The sequence below is a fragment of the Astyanax mexicanus genome, chromosome 11, assembly GCF_023375975.1.
Source record: "Astyanax mexicanus isolate ESR-SI-001 chromosome 11, AstMex3_surface, whole genome shotgun sequence".
Taxonomy (NCBI): domain Eukaryota; kingdom Metazoa; phylum Chordata; class Actinopteri; order Characiformes; family Acestrorhamphidae; genus Astyanax; species Astyanax mexicanus.
This window is the reverse complement of record NC_064418.1, coordinates 46,865,897-46,879,595: the sequence shown is the minus strand read 5'-3', so window position 1 is coordinate 46,879,595 and position 13,699 is coordinate 46,865,897. Positions and strand designations below refer to the sequence as shown.

At 39.7% G+C, this 13,699-nt stretch overlaps 1 protein-coding gene across 1 annotated transcript; it reads right to left on the bottom strand.

The window, feature by feature from the left end:
* Positions 1-9,278: 9,278 nt before the first annotated feature.
* Positions 9,279-13,138, bottom strand: LOC125804987 (sialoadhesin-like). Its single transcript, XM_049485124.1, has 6 exons — positions 12,786-13,138; positions 12,475-12,693; positions 11,654-11,917; positions 11,472-11,571; positions 10,809-10,857; positions 9,279-9,509 (listed from the first exon to the last, which is right to left on the bottom strand). The coding sequence occupies exons 1-6, from the start codon at positions 13,102-13,104 to the stop codon at positions 9,279-9,281; spliced, it is 1,182 nt and encodes a 393-aa protein (XP_049341081.1). The 5' UTR covers positions 13,105-13,138.
* Between the last annotated feature and the right edge of the window lie 561 nt (positions 13,139-13,699).

Here is a 13,699-nt window from a genome sequence, read left to right as displayed (position 1 = left end):
GACACAAGGTGAGGACACTGATGGCTAGGGGTGGGGCTAGGGCGGAGACAGGGACCAAAACACAACAGAAGCACATGGCTGGGAACATGACAGGAGCACAAGGGAACAAATGAGGGGAAAAACACAGGACAGACACAGGCTAAGGTGTAACATATGCAGTCACTGTTCTTATAGCACTGATGAACGATATGCTGAAAAAGTATAACTTCAATATGACATGGACATTTATAACAATACGATAAAATATGATATTGCCCACTTCTACTACTGACCAATCAAAGCTGCTCGTTAGCATGGCTTCATTGATGCTGTTGTGTTTGTGGCTGTGTTTCTGTAGGTTCCTCTATTACATTAAATCCTCATGCAACATTTGTTTATTCATATTTATTTAGGTTTAATAATTTATTCTGAATAAACAACAAAAGCTGCATAAAATCACAGACTTACTACTGCTAAGAAGGATTAAGATTTTAGAATGGATAACATTTTGAGTTAAGTGAGATCTGAAATAACTTTAGTATAAATGTTCTCTTCAATTGAATCAGCTCTCAATTAAAACCTTCAGCAGATAAAAACGTGGGAGGAGACTAAGAGGCAGTATCACAGTCAGCTTCTGCTTACAGCTAGAAAACTAGACCTCCTCTGATAAATACAGACTGAGACACACTACTGAGTCAGAGGGAGGAGAGGGGGGTGGGGTTACACCAAAAAGACATGATTTATAAAGTGTTAGATTAAGAAGTGGAGTAGCTTCAGGGATTCAAGTTATTTCATAACTTCACTTAAAATAATGAACACGAGAATTATCTGAATTAAAATGTTTATCTTTGTTTGGCCCATCCTGAATAAAGTTTTGAATAAAGTTTTACAAAAATGTCTTTACTGTGCAGGAATCAAAAGGATTAAGATAAGGAAATTAATTATTCTACTGAAATCAAATGTTTGGTACTCAGTATCTCAGAACTGCACAGAATACAGAATGAACCTCATCGTTCTAAAGTAGAACCTGATTTCCTGGTTTTATCAACATGATTCTCTTTAATGACACTGAGAGACAGACTGACTCTGTACTTACAGTCTGAAGGAGAGTAGAAGTAGTAATTGATTTTACAGGAGTATTTGTCCTGAATAGATGAACTGGTGGATTTGATCCAAACTGTGGCAGTAGATGAACATCCCACGTAAGTTGAAGTGCTCTGCCAGTAACCTCCATCTCTGTACCGGTTGTCTGTGATCCAGAGTTGTTCATCTCTGAACCAGTTGTAGTAACAGTTTCCACTGCAGGTGGGACTACAGGTAAATTTTCTCACTCCGTGTCCTACAACCTGCTGATCCACTGTCCCCCGCTGAGCTACACACACACACACACACACACACACACAAACACAAACACACACACACACACACAATTACAATTTTTTTTTTTTCAGGAACCCTTGTTGTGGCACAAGGAGTGTGTGTGTGTGTGTGTGTGTGTGTTTGTGTGTGTGTGTATGTGTGTGTGTGTGTGTGTTTGTTTGTGTGTGTTTATTTACCTTTTTGTCCGGATGAAGCTGGTATCCAGTGGCCTGATGGAGAGAGTGTTAAATCCACAGTGTTAAATACCTTATATTTAATATATAACATTAACAGAATCATGAGCTGCACAAAGACATGTGAAGGTTGATGGAGATTTTTGATAAACACAGAAGAACTGAGCTCAGTTTATAGTGTTTCAGAGCTTTACAGTATTAATATCTCCCCCTTAAAACTATAGGATATAATTAGTGTGGGAAAAAAAGTTACACTTTTAATCCTGAAAGTAATCAGTAGATTTAATGCTCTGATTACATAATTACTTTCACTGGACAGCATACAGTACCTGCCTGTCTACCTCTCTACCCCATGATTTCTGCAGTGCACTTCCAGAGCATGTTCATGAGGCAGATTTTCAAATGTCACAGCCCATTTCACACAAACACACACTATTTATTGTGTTAGGAGCTAGCCTTACAAGCTAACACAGCAGAGACCGTCTAAAAAAAAACAAGATAATCTTGTTTTAACACCCTTGATTGGTGGACAAAACAAAAAATTAGCAGATTTCCCAATACTTTAGTTAATATAGTTATAGATTCATTGAGTCTTTTAAAATCTATAATCAATATAAAGTCCTCAAATAATGGTAATACCCTCCTAACATTCTTATTGCACCTTCTATCTTTAGCTAGAGAACAGTATGTGGGTGAAGAGTTAGTTATCTGATATTAAATGTGAGAAATTATTAAAGTTTTTCATTCACTGTGAAGCTAAGCTGCACTCTCTACTGTCTGTGTGTGATGTGGTAAAGGCTTAGGGCCCAATTTTAGAGATATGTAGGCGAGCCATCAACCGCTCAACATGTGTATTGATTTAGGGAGTGTCAGTATGTCTTTACTTTCGTATCGACAGGAAAAGTACACCTTGTGCATCTCAAAGCTTTTAAAGGGCATGTACTAATTCTCTTAATTAATCATGGGTGTGTTTTGGGGGTAACGTGAAATAAACCAATCAGTGTGTTACTTGACATTTGCTTTAAGAGCCAGGTGAACTCTGACTTTAACATTTTGGTATTTTAATGATGCAGATACCTGGAAATGTCCAGCTCTTCTCAGCAGAGGAAACCAATCAGATAATTTACGAGAACACCAATATTAATTTATTTTGTATTCTGTTTATTTTTTATTTAAAAGATGGATTTGGGCACTGCTGCATGTCCTTGTGTGTGTGTAATCAGTGGAAGTATATACACGTTGAGCGTGTGCAGCGAGTCTGTGTTACTAAGATAGCAATGAACGTCAGACATTTGTCTAGGTTCATTTGTCAGAGGCAGACCTTGTTTTTCCGCTGCCAAGAAAACAATACGCCAGAAATTTACCTGAACACATCTCACTTCCAGACCACCACACCATTTGGCGTAGATATATTTGTAACTCCATTGCTCTTTAAAGGGGACATGAAACATTTCAGTTTGTACAAGTTTTCTAAGGTATTAAATATAATGGAATTTATTTGGGGGGGATTTTTTATATAAAATGTTTACACACTAAATTATAATATATTTATGTTTGTTATGTTTGAGCTAGGGTGCCGCCATGTTGCCCGTGCAGCACTGGTGACGTCACGAGGTTGGTTGGTTTAAGATCCCAGGCATATAGCTAGAGGAAAAGCGCTTATTGTTTGTCGAGATTATGGATGAAGACGAAGCTGAACTAGGCTAACATGGAGCATTTGCTCAGAGATCTTTCCTGTATAAACCTGAGCAGAACTTTTGAGATGCTTTTCTGAGAGCGAGACGTTTTGGGAGTGTTTATTCTCTCTCTACGTGGAGCCGTGCAGAACCCTGCAGCGCGTCCACAGCAGGTACTGCCATCCAGTTAACCAGCTATTTAATATACATTTAGCTATTTAACATGCAAAGTCCAGAGTTCATTAAGACTGAATGAAACGAACATGATTTAAGTGGATATTGAAACATCCAGGCGCTGTTTGGTTGATAAACCGTTCAGTTTAGAAGTTAGAAGGCTTACTGGGTAACGTTACTTAGCTTCATCTAGTTAGTGTTAGCTAGATAGCTAGCTAAGTAGCTAACGCTAGCTATGTTCTCTTTAAATTGTCATTTTATCTAGATTTTCGGTAACGGTACCTCTCGCTGCTCTGCTGGGTGGGCGTGTTGTTTGGCTGGTGCGGCTCACAGCTGCTGCTCTCATAGTAACGTTACCATCAGTCGGACGGTCTGTACATTCCAGCTGATCAGAGGAAAAATAAAAAACGGAGGAAAAAAGCCTCGGACTTCAGCTTATTTATCCGGTGCTAATGCTCCTGACTCAAACCCCTCTCCTTCACATAGTCCTGGTCTAGAAAGTGCTCGCCACTAACCCCTAGCGTTGCAGCTAACCGGAGGATTCTCACGCTTCAGCGCTGCGAGCCCCGCTGAAGGTATGAAAGTGAAAGTAAATATTTCTCATTCCTCACCCTATTAAAATTCACTACTCCCAGTATTACTACACACAGGGGCAATACAAAAGTGCTCCCCCGCTCTGCATTGAGTTTTGGTTTGGATTTTATTATCTATTGAGGATCTAAATTACGGTATTCTCATAGATTATAGTAGTGAGGCGTGCGAGAACCAACCTCGTGACGTCACTTTCAGCGCTGGGACAAGATGGCGCTGCCCTTACTTAAAAAAATGACATTTAGATTGCTTATTATTTTAATTCCGCTTCACTGACAACTGTTAAACTTATAAAATTTGTTAGAGTGAAAATACATCTTGTGAATTAAACGAAATACTTGAAGTGTTCCATGTCCCCTTTAAATGACGCAGATGCAAGGCATTAAAACAAACGTGATGGTGGGGTGTAAGATAGCAATTAACATCACAATGTGCCTTGCGCAGGGTGTGAGATAGGGCCTTTAATGTTCTGTTGATAGATCAGTCTGAACTATCACACAGGTCCTGTGATATATTTGACATATTGCTAATTCTGTAGTTTCCAGTAGAAACTCATATAAACATTAAACATGGTGGTGGTAGTGTTAATAATGTGGGGAGGTTTTCTTGTCTCAGAACTTCAACAATATTCTGTTATTAAAGAAATCCAGAATTCAGTTCTGTATTAAAGAATTATTAATTAGTCTGTCTGTTTATGAGCTGAACATAATCAGGTTCTGCAGACAATCAAACCCACATCTGAGCAGCTGAACAGAAACAATATGAATATTTAGGAATGGTCAAAGTTTCTGCAGAGAAAAGCAGAGTTTAAATTTCTCCACATTGATGTGAATGACTGAAATATGTTTTACACACAGGTGATTCACATATTGGTTAATATTACTCCATAAATAAAATGTGTTTATTATTTATCATGGATTAATTTAGCATTGTGCTTAAAGATCTACACACACTCACTGCAACAAATATGCAACAATAAAGAAAATCAGTGAGATAAAAAAACCTGATTCAGACTTAGTCTAAACACTTTCAGTTCACACACATGGATATTAAACATTTGAAACTAATTAAGATGAAAAAGATCAGAAATGTGAATAAATATAAAAGTTTACCTGCCAGTAAAATGAGGATCACTGCTGCTGTGATATGTGCTGATCTTTGGGGAGACATGGCAGCATCACTCTTTAAACACAGCTGATATCAGAAGATCCAGAAGATCCTCAGTCCTACTGTCCTTCACTTCTGATCTGCTCTGGTCTAAATAGAGAGAAGAGTCAGAAGAAAAGATAACGGCGTGTTCTGCAGTTTTCATTCTGTCCTCACATCTCCCCATTTAGCTCAGAGCCACTTCCTGTCCTTTTTTTTTTACTTCCCTTAAGACTGAAGGGACTTTCAAACATTATATTAAAATAGTCAGTAGATCAGTAAAGGGTTAATGATGTTCTGCTATCAGATTTGGGTTTTTATTTATCTGTGTGGAGAATTAGTATGAATAATAAAGCTGTAATCTCACAGTGCAGTGAATTCTACACTTAATACTCTAATATAGAAGAGATGCAGAGCTGTACATGTGAATGAGGCGTAATGTGTCACATCTGGTGCTGTTAGCTCCTCTGTTTCTCACGCACCCAGCTCTGACAGAGGTTCTCAGTCTAACAACTACATTACCCAGAACGCACCACCCGCTGACACGCACACACCTAGTCACACGTCACCTCACCTGCTCCAACCAGGAAGCCCCGGATATTAGTTCAGGCACTATTTAAGGACACCTCTCACACACTTCTGTGCCGGGTATTGTTGGATCTTCCTCATTACTAAGCGTTACTTATCTTTTGTCTCTGTTACCTTCGTGTATGACCTTGTTTTGTTTTTCTCGACGCCGATTTTTGGATTACCTCTGATTGTGGATTTTTCTGTGTATGACCTGGACTGTTTCACGTTTTTTCGATTTTGGATTACCTCTGATGTCTCCCGAAGCTGAGCAAGCTTTTAATAAGCTTAAAACTGCATTTGTTTCCGCTCCTATACTAGCGCACCCTAAGCCCGAACTTCCGTTCGTTGTCGAGGTCGACGCTTCTGATACTGGGGTAGGGGCTTTTTTGTCACAGCGTAGTGGGTCTCCGCCTAAAATGCATCCCATAGCCTTCTTTTCACGAAAAATGTCGCAACTACGGCATAGGGGATAGAGAGCTTCTTGCTGTCAAACTGGCTCTCGAAGAATGGCGTCACTGGCTGGAGGGGGCCGCGCACCCATTTACTGTTATCACTGATCACAAGAATCTCGAGTATTTACGCTCTGCCAAACGTCTTAATCCTCGCCAAGCTCGTTGGTCATTATTTTTCTCTAGATTCGATTTCTCTATTTCGTTTCGCCCTGGCAACCGTAACACTAAGGCAGATGCACTATCCCGAGTCTATACTGCTCCGGATAGCGCATCTCAGTCTTCCGAACCTGAACGCATTCTTCCGCCGGCCGTCAAAATTGCAGCTATTCGCTGGGAATTAGATGATCTCATTCAACAGAGTGTGGCGCACTCACCGCCTCCTGAGGGGTGTCCCTCTCACAAAACTTTCGTTCCTGAACAATTTAGGGATCGTCTTATTAGCTGGGCTCACTCTGCTCTCACCTCGGGCCATCCCGGCGTTACGCGCACTCTGCAGCTAGTATCAGCTCGCTATTGGTGGGAAACCATGCGAGCTGACATACAAGCTTTCGTCTCCTCCTGTTCCGTTTGTGCTCAATGCAAAACACCTAAAACCCTTCCAGCCGGTAAGCTTGTTCCTCTACCTGTACCGGAAAGACCCTGGTCTCACATAGCTGTAGATTTCGTCACTGATTTACCTGTCTCTGAGGGTTACACCACAGTACTTACTGTTGTGGATAGATTTTCCAGGGGGGTTAAGTTTATTCCTTTCTCTGCCCTGCCCACTGCACTTCAAACTGCACAAGCCATTTACACACACGTGTTTAGACATTATGGTATTCTCTCTGATCGTGGTCCTCAGTTTACTTCCAGGGTTTGGAAAGCATTTTTTGAACATTTGGGTGTTCATGTTAGTTTGACCTCAGGGTTCCACCCCACTAGTAACGGTCAATGTGAACGTGTTAATCAAGAATTAGGCAAGTTTCTCCATCTGTACTGTTATAAACACCCCTCTGACTGGTCTCAGTTCCTTATATGGGCTGAGATTGCGCAGAATTCTCTCACTAACTCCACTTCTGGTCTCACACCGTTTCAGTGTGTTCTGGGTTACCAACCTCATCCGGGCAAACCTGCTCCTAGACCCCGTGGGCGTCCCAAGCGCTCACTTTCCTCGTCGGTTCCGGTTCGTCGGGGTTCCCAGCTCCGCAACCCCCGCCTGTCCGGCACCTCTGTGGCTACTCCTGTTCCTCCCGCCGGTACTCCCTGTCCGTCGGGTTGGCGTCGTCGTGGTCGTCCTCGTTCCGTTCCCGTTCCGACTCCCTCGGGGGGACGTACTGTCACATCTGGTGCTGTTAGCTCCTCTGTTTCTCACGCACCCAGCTCTGACAGAGGTTCTCAGTCTAACAACTACATTACCCAGAACGCACCACCCGCTGACACGCACACACCTAGTCACACGTCACCTCACCTGCTCCAACCAGGAAGCCCCGAATATTAGTTCAGGCACTATTTAAGGACACCTCTCACACACTTCTGTGCCGGGTATTGTTGGATCTTCCTCATTACTAAGCGTTACTTATCTTTTGTCTCTGTTACCTTCGTGTATGACCTTGTTTTGTTTTTCTCGACGCCGATTTTTGGATTACCTCTGATTGTGGATTTTTCTGTGTATGACCTGGACTGTTTCACGTTTTTTCGATTTTGGATTACCTCTGATGTTGGCCTGCTTGTGTTTGAACTCTGGACTGTCTCTCACTCATGGTATGGTTATTCCTACGTTGCTTCTGTTTTCCGGTGCTCTAACTCTGTTTGTACGACTACCCTTTTTCCTGCCTGATATTTTAATAAACAACCCGTTTTACTGCATCTGCGAGTGTCTGTATTCTGTGCACACCATGACAGAATGAAACAGTAAACTCTCATTTTACACCATCAACAAGTCCAGTGTTTGACCACATGACTTTAGACACACTTCAGACAACTCTTATACTGGGGAGCTATTTATACAAGTTTATTACCAGTAGTTTTAATAATTTATTTGACTGCTGCTGAAATATTAACATAATGATTAGTAGAGGTATAAGAAAATATTAATATATTGAAGTATTGCAACATTATGCTTGAAGTATTGTATTAATTCTTAAAAACACTGTATAGTTTTTAATGATTAATTTATTTAGATTGGTGTCAGAGAGTGGATCATTTCATTTTGTGTTTAAACCGGTATGAAATAATGTTGGTCTGATCTGACTGGATAAAAAGTAAATTTTTATTCATACAATATTGTGTTTCTCATACCATAATCGTTTATTGGTATATATTTGAGTAAAAAGAATATTGTTGTTTTATTCTATAAATATGGACAACATTTATCCCAAATTACAAACAGAAATATTGTCATTTAGAGCATTTATTTGCAGAAAGTGTAAAATGGCCGAAATAACAAAAACAGACGCAGAGCTTTCAGACTTCACATAATGCAAAGAAAACAAGTTCATATTCATCAAGTTTTAAGAGTTCAGAAATCAATATTTGGTGGAATAACCCTAGTTTTATATACAGTTTTCACAGTTTGTATTTTGGCATGTTCTCTTCCACCAGTCTTACACACTGCTTTTGGATAACTTTATGCCTTTACTCCTGGTGCAAAAATTCAAGCAGTTCAGTTTGGTTTGATGGCTTGTGATCATCTATCTTTCTCTTGTTTATATATTTCAGAGGTTTTTAATTTGGTAAAATCAAAGAAACTCATCATTTTTAAGTAATCTCTTTTTTTTTTCCAGAGCTGTACATACACCTCTTAAACCGAGTACTACTTTACACATCTTCACTTAAATAGCTTTAAACTCTAACTCTATAAATGATCAGACTGTTCTTCACAGCCTTTTTTCACAGATTTGTGCTTCTAGGAAAACTAGTAAACAGTTTTATTTGTCTTTACAGTTCTGGAAACTTCTGTTTATTTTAATAAAAAAAATGAAAAGTATGAAGTCAGCATGAAGCTGAAGGTTCTGCTTTCGAGTTGGTCTATCTGACAGTGTATGTGACATTAATAATCAGATTTCACAGAAAGCAGAGGTGGGTTGTGGGTGTGTAAAAGAGAGAGAGTGTTTTTTAAAGAGAAGGAGAGATAGAGATATATGAGTGATCTGTATTGCTTACCGAGCAGTTTCTGCTCTAGCTTTGTTCACTGTGGCGTACTCAACTTCCTCTTCTTTATTAAAAGCGAGAGTCTGATGAACAGTGGGGCAGAGAGGCTCTTCCTGTGGGCGAGACTGTTTGAACTGAATGGTTGAGTACTGAACTTCATCTGAGGATGCAGCTCCTGTGCAGGGCCTGGAGGTCATAGCCAGGTCTGAGACGGTTTCATACACTGGAGCAGAAGCTGGCTGAGAGAGAGAAGAGAAAGAGAGAGAGAGAGTATTAACCCTCTATGGCATGATATAGACCTCAGGCCACAAGTCGTCTGATTGTTATTACAACAATTAATATCATATATTTTTCGCACTATAAAGCGCACCCAAAACCCTTTAATCTTGCCAAAAATAATCAGGGCACCTTATAATCCGGTGCTTCTTATGTATGAATAATTCTACCCGTCAGGTATTAAGGAGCAGTAAAGCCACTCCGCTAAAGTACAGCGTTATACAGGAGTTTTTAGTGTAGTTCTCCAGCATCGAGACTGGAGCAGTATTAGCATTAGCCACTAACGGCGCTAAGCGCTAGCTCTTTCACCGTTCAGAGGTGAATATATTGACTGTCTGCGTGTTTACTGTGTTAAAACCGCTAGCTAATTTTGTCCTGTCTTACCGAAACACTCGCTGTCGAGCAGCATTTACAGTTAGCCGCTAATGCTAATGCTGCTGCACCCAATCTTAGATCTTAAATCTTACTGTAAATAAACAGAAGCACTTTACCCTTGCAAATAAACAGTTTTCAGGAGAGAAATCTGTGTAGATTAAGAATTTTTAAGAATTACAGTTTTGTTTACTTAGCTTAGATTTTAGTTACCTCCTACCACCACTCAGCAGCGAGACCTGATATCAGAATTAGAAGGGAAACATGGCGACACCCCTGTTCCTTACTAGTGTAGTGTTATAAGGAGGTGTATCTTATGTATGAAAATAGACCATAAAATAGACATGTTTGGTAGTGTGCCTTATAATCCGGTGTGCCTTAAAGTGCGAAAAATACGGTAGCTTATTTTTTCTATATCTATTTATTTCATTTTTAATATAAAGTTACAAGGCATATCGAAGTCCAATACAATGAAGCATACAAGTAGGTCATAATTACAAATAGGTACATGTGCAAGAATATGTAAAGAAGTATATTTGGCTGTTTATATTCTTACTGCAACCTTACATTCTTGTCGTAAGCTTACTAAAACTATTTTAATTTTGCGTTTGGGCAACATTTTCTAGAACACTTCCTTTAGCACCACAATGGCAAAACAGTGGTGATAAAAATAATAAGCTTATTATCAAAATAATTAAAATGATTTTTTATTATTTTATATCACAATTTATATCACATTAATTAAAAATCTAATTTCTTACAGACTCTCATATACAACAATATAAAACTGAACTAATTAATCATTAGACTCATTAAGGATCTATATTTGATGCATTAGATATTTTATAATTGTTTCTCTGCTGTGTGTTCACTTCAGCATTAAAACTCACCCCGTCAGTGTTGTCTTCACTCCGGCTGTGGGACAGGGCTGCTTTTCTCCTGTAAATGACATTAGTGTAAACACAACTTTTACCACAAAAATGCTCTTGTTCATATTTTATGACCATGTGTAGTGCCTTATGAAATCTTTTACATTGTTTAAACTCTCTCTATCTCTCTCTCTCTCAACCTGACAAAAGACTGCAGGAAACAAAGGGCTAATGTGTATTAGACTGTTCAGGATGTAGCATTAGAATATCTTAAATCTCAAATGTTCAGAAATTCTTACCTCATCCACAAAAGGACTGTCAGGAATATCAGAAACAAAACCACAAGGACTCCAGAAGCGATATATATTGCAGATGTTTTATCTGTATTAAAGTGGAGAACTCAACATGTTAAACAAGAGTAAAATGGACCAAAATGAAGTGTTTGTTCAAGCTATCAAACAGACTGAAAACTAAAAGTCTTTACTAGAGCTTTAATAACAACCCATACAGAAAAAGGCAATAAAATCAACCTATGACACACCTGATGTAAACTGCAACTCTGATGAGTTGGATGATCCATATTGATTCTCTGCCAGACAGTAGAAAACTCCACCAGTTTCAGCAGGTAAAGTTAAATTAGAGCCGTTTCTAAAAGGTTCAGAGCTGCTTCCTGTCTTCCTGAACCAGGTGTAAGAGCTGGCAGGGTTGGAGTCGCTGACGCACACCAGCGTGATCGAGCCGTTAAACCCGTTAAACTCAGATAGAGATGGAGGTCTGGGAGGATCTGAACAGCACAGAGACTGAGCTAATCACTGAACTTCTTACACTCAGAAGAAACAGGATCATACAGAACAAACTGCACTTACAGAACACGTCCAGACGGGCGGGTGCAGAGCTGTGCTGTCCGAGCTGGTTGAGAGCGGTGCAGTAGTACAGTCCGCTGTGCTGGGAGCTGATGTTGGTGATGCTGTAATTCTGGCCTGTTCCCAGTGATTCATTTACACTTTGTTTAAACCAGTAGAAGGTGAGAACAGGAGGATCTGCATCACTGCTGCAGGTCAGAGTCACTGAATCTCCCTCTTTTCTCTCTCCAGAGGGAAGAACAACCGCTCTGGTCTCTTTAGGAGAATCTGGATGGAGAACAGATATTAAAATTCTCCTGATTTTCTACAAACTACTAAATGGACAAAAACATAAATACATCACTAACACGCTGTAAGAAGGTAGCTCTACTAGAATCTCAGTTTACATGGTCAGATAAACATGATAAAGCTGTTCTTAGTCACATTAGCTATTTGTTTCAGTCCAGACGCCTGACTAAGAGGTAAATTTGTGAATGGTAAAAGACAGTTTAGAAGAGAAAAATGAGATGAAAAGGGTAAGGCTGTTCTGTCTTTAAAATATATGGGGATGGGTGGAGCTACACATCATACAACAGCCAGCCTGCAGAGGCTCTAGACCTGTGGTGACATCACTTTTGAGAGACGATCCACTGTCTATTTTTTATATACAGTAACTTGTTTAGACAGTGTTTTACTGCTGAAATACTACAGTATCACATGTGGTCACTGGGGTGTTGCAACTTCTAATCCAAAATATGAGAGTAACTGAATAAACTGAGTATAATCCAGTAGAATCTGACAGTGAGATGATAACAGAGTGAGTGCAGTGTAAAGTGATGTCTTACAGACAGCAGCAGAGCGGATCTCCTCGTGTTCTTTCACAGCACAGGAGTAGCTGCCTGCATCCACAGTGCGGTCCCTCAGATACAGTACAGCTCTGTTCTGCTCAGATACAGGCTGTCCGTTCCTGTACCAGATGTAGGTGGGGTTAGTCAGAGTGCAGGTGGAGCTACAGGTCAGCTGCTTTCCTCCTCCCTCTGTGTTCAACACTTCAATCTTCAGACCTGCAGGTGATTTTAAACATGATTTAGTCTCATTTTTATCTGTAGAAATCTCTCATAGTTAAATAAACTTGTTTTATATGATCCAGAACTACCTGTGACAGACAGACTGACTCCAGAGCTGCCAAAGTATTTACCATCAGGATCATCAGTGATGAATCTGAAGTTATATATCTGAGAATCACTCGCTTTCAGATCAGTGATTCTCACTGTGTGGTAGAGCTGGTTCTGGTTCTGGTGATACTGCACTCTCCCCTTATACTGATCATCATCTAGCAGATCTACAGGCTCAACTCCAGTCTCATTAATGAACCAGAATGATTCAGTCACTGTGAGTCCTCCAGGGTGTTTATAAAAGCAGGAGAGATCAACTGATGAACCTTCCAGAGCACACACACTATCAAGAGTGTACATCACGCCCCACTGCTTCTCACCCAGTTCACCTGGAACACAGAATTACAGTCAGTACAGTGCTGATCAGTCAGTACTGAAACAGTTCTGAGCAGTTAAATTAGAAACAGATAAATGAAGAATTATATTAACTAAACACATCAGTGGAAACAGCAGAACTGAAATACTGAGTGTGAGTAAAACACTGTAATATCTACCCTACCTGTGGGCAGGTCTGCACTGATTGTGGGCGGAGCTTCTATTCTAAAGCAGATAAATCAGTGACTGTGTTCTGCATTTGGTTCTATAGTGTAGTTTTAGTGTTTAGCTTCATTAACTTAATTACATTTTATTATATTTAGTTAAACTCATGAATCACTGAGGAAAGCAGGGCGTCTTCTGTCTTGTTTTTCCTGTTGATTATCTAGACAGACAATCTGTTTTAAATCTGAGGTTGTTTTGTTTTTGTTGTTTTGGTAAATGCTCAATCCTAAAGCAATATAACATGTTCATCCTGACATAATGTTTATTTTATTATTACATTTATACTGTGTCATAATATAAACAGTGTCTCTTATTTGATCTGGAAGAAGATGAAAGCACTAAATTTATTTCATAG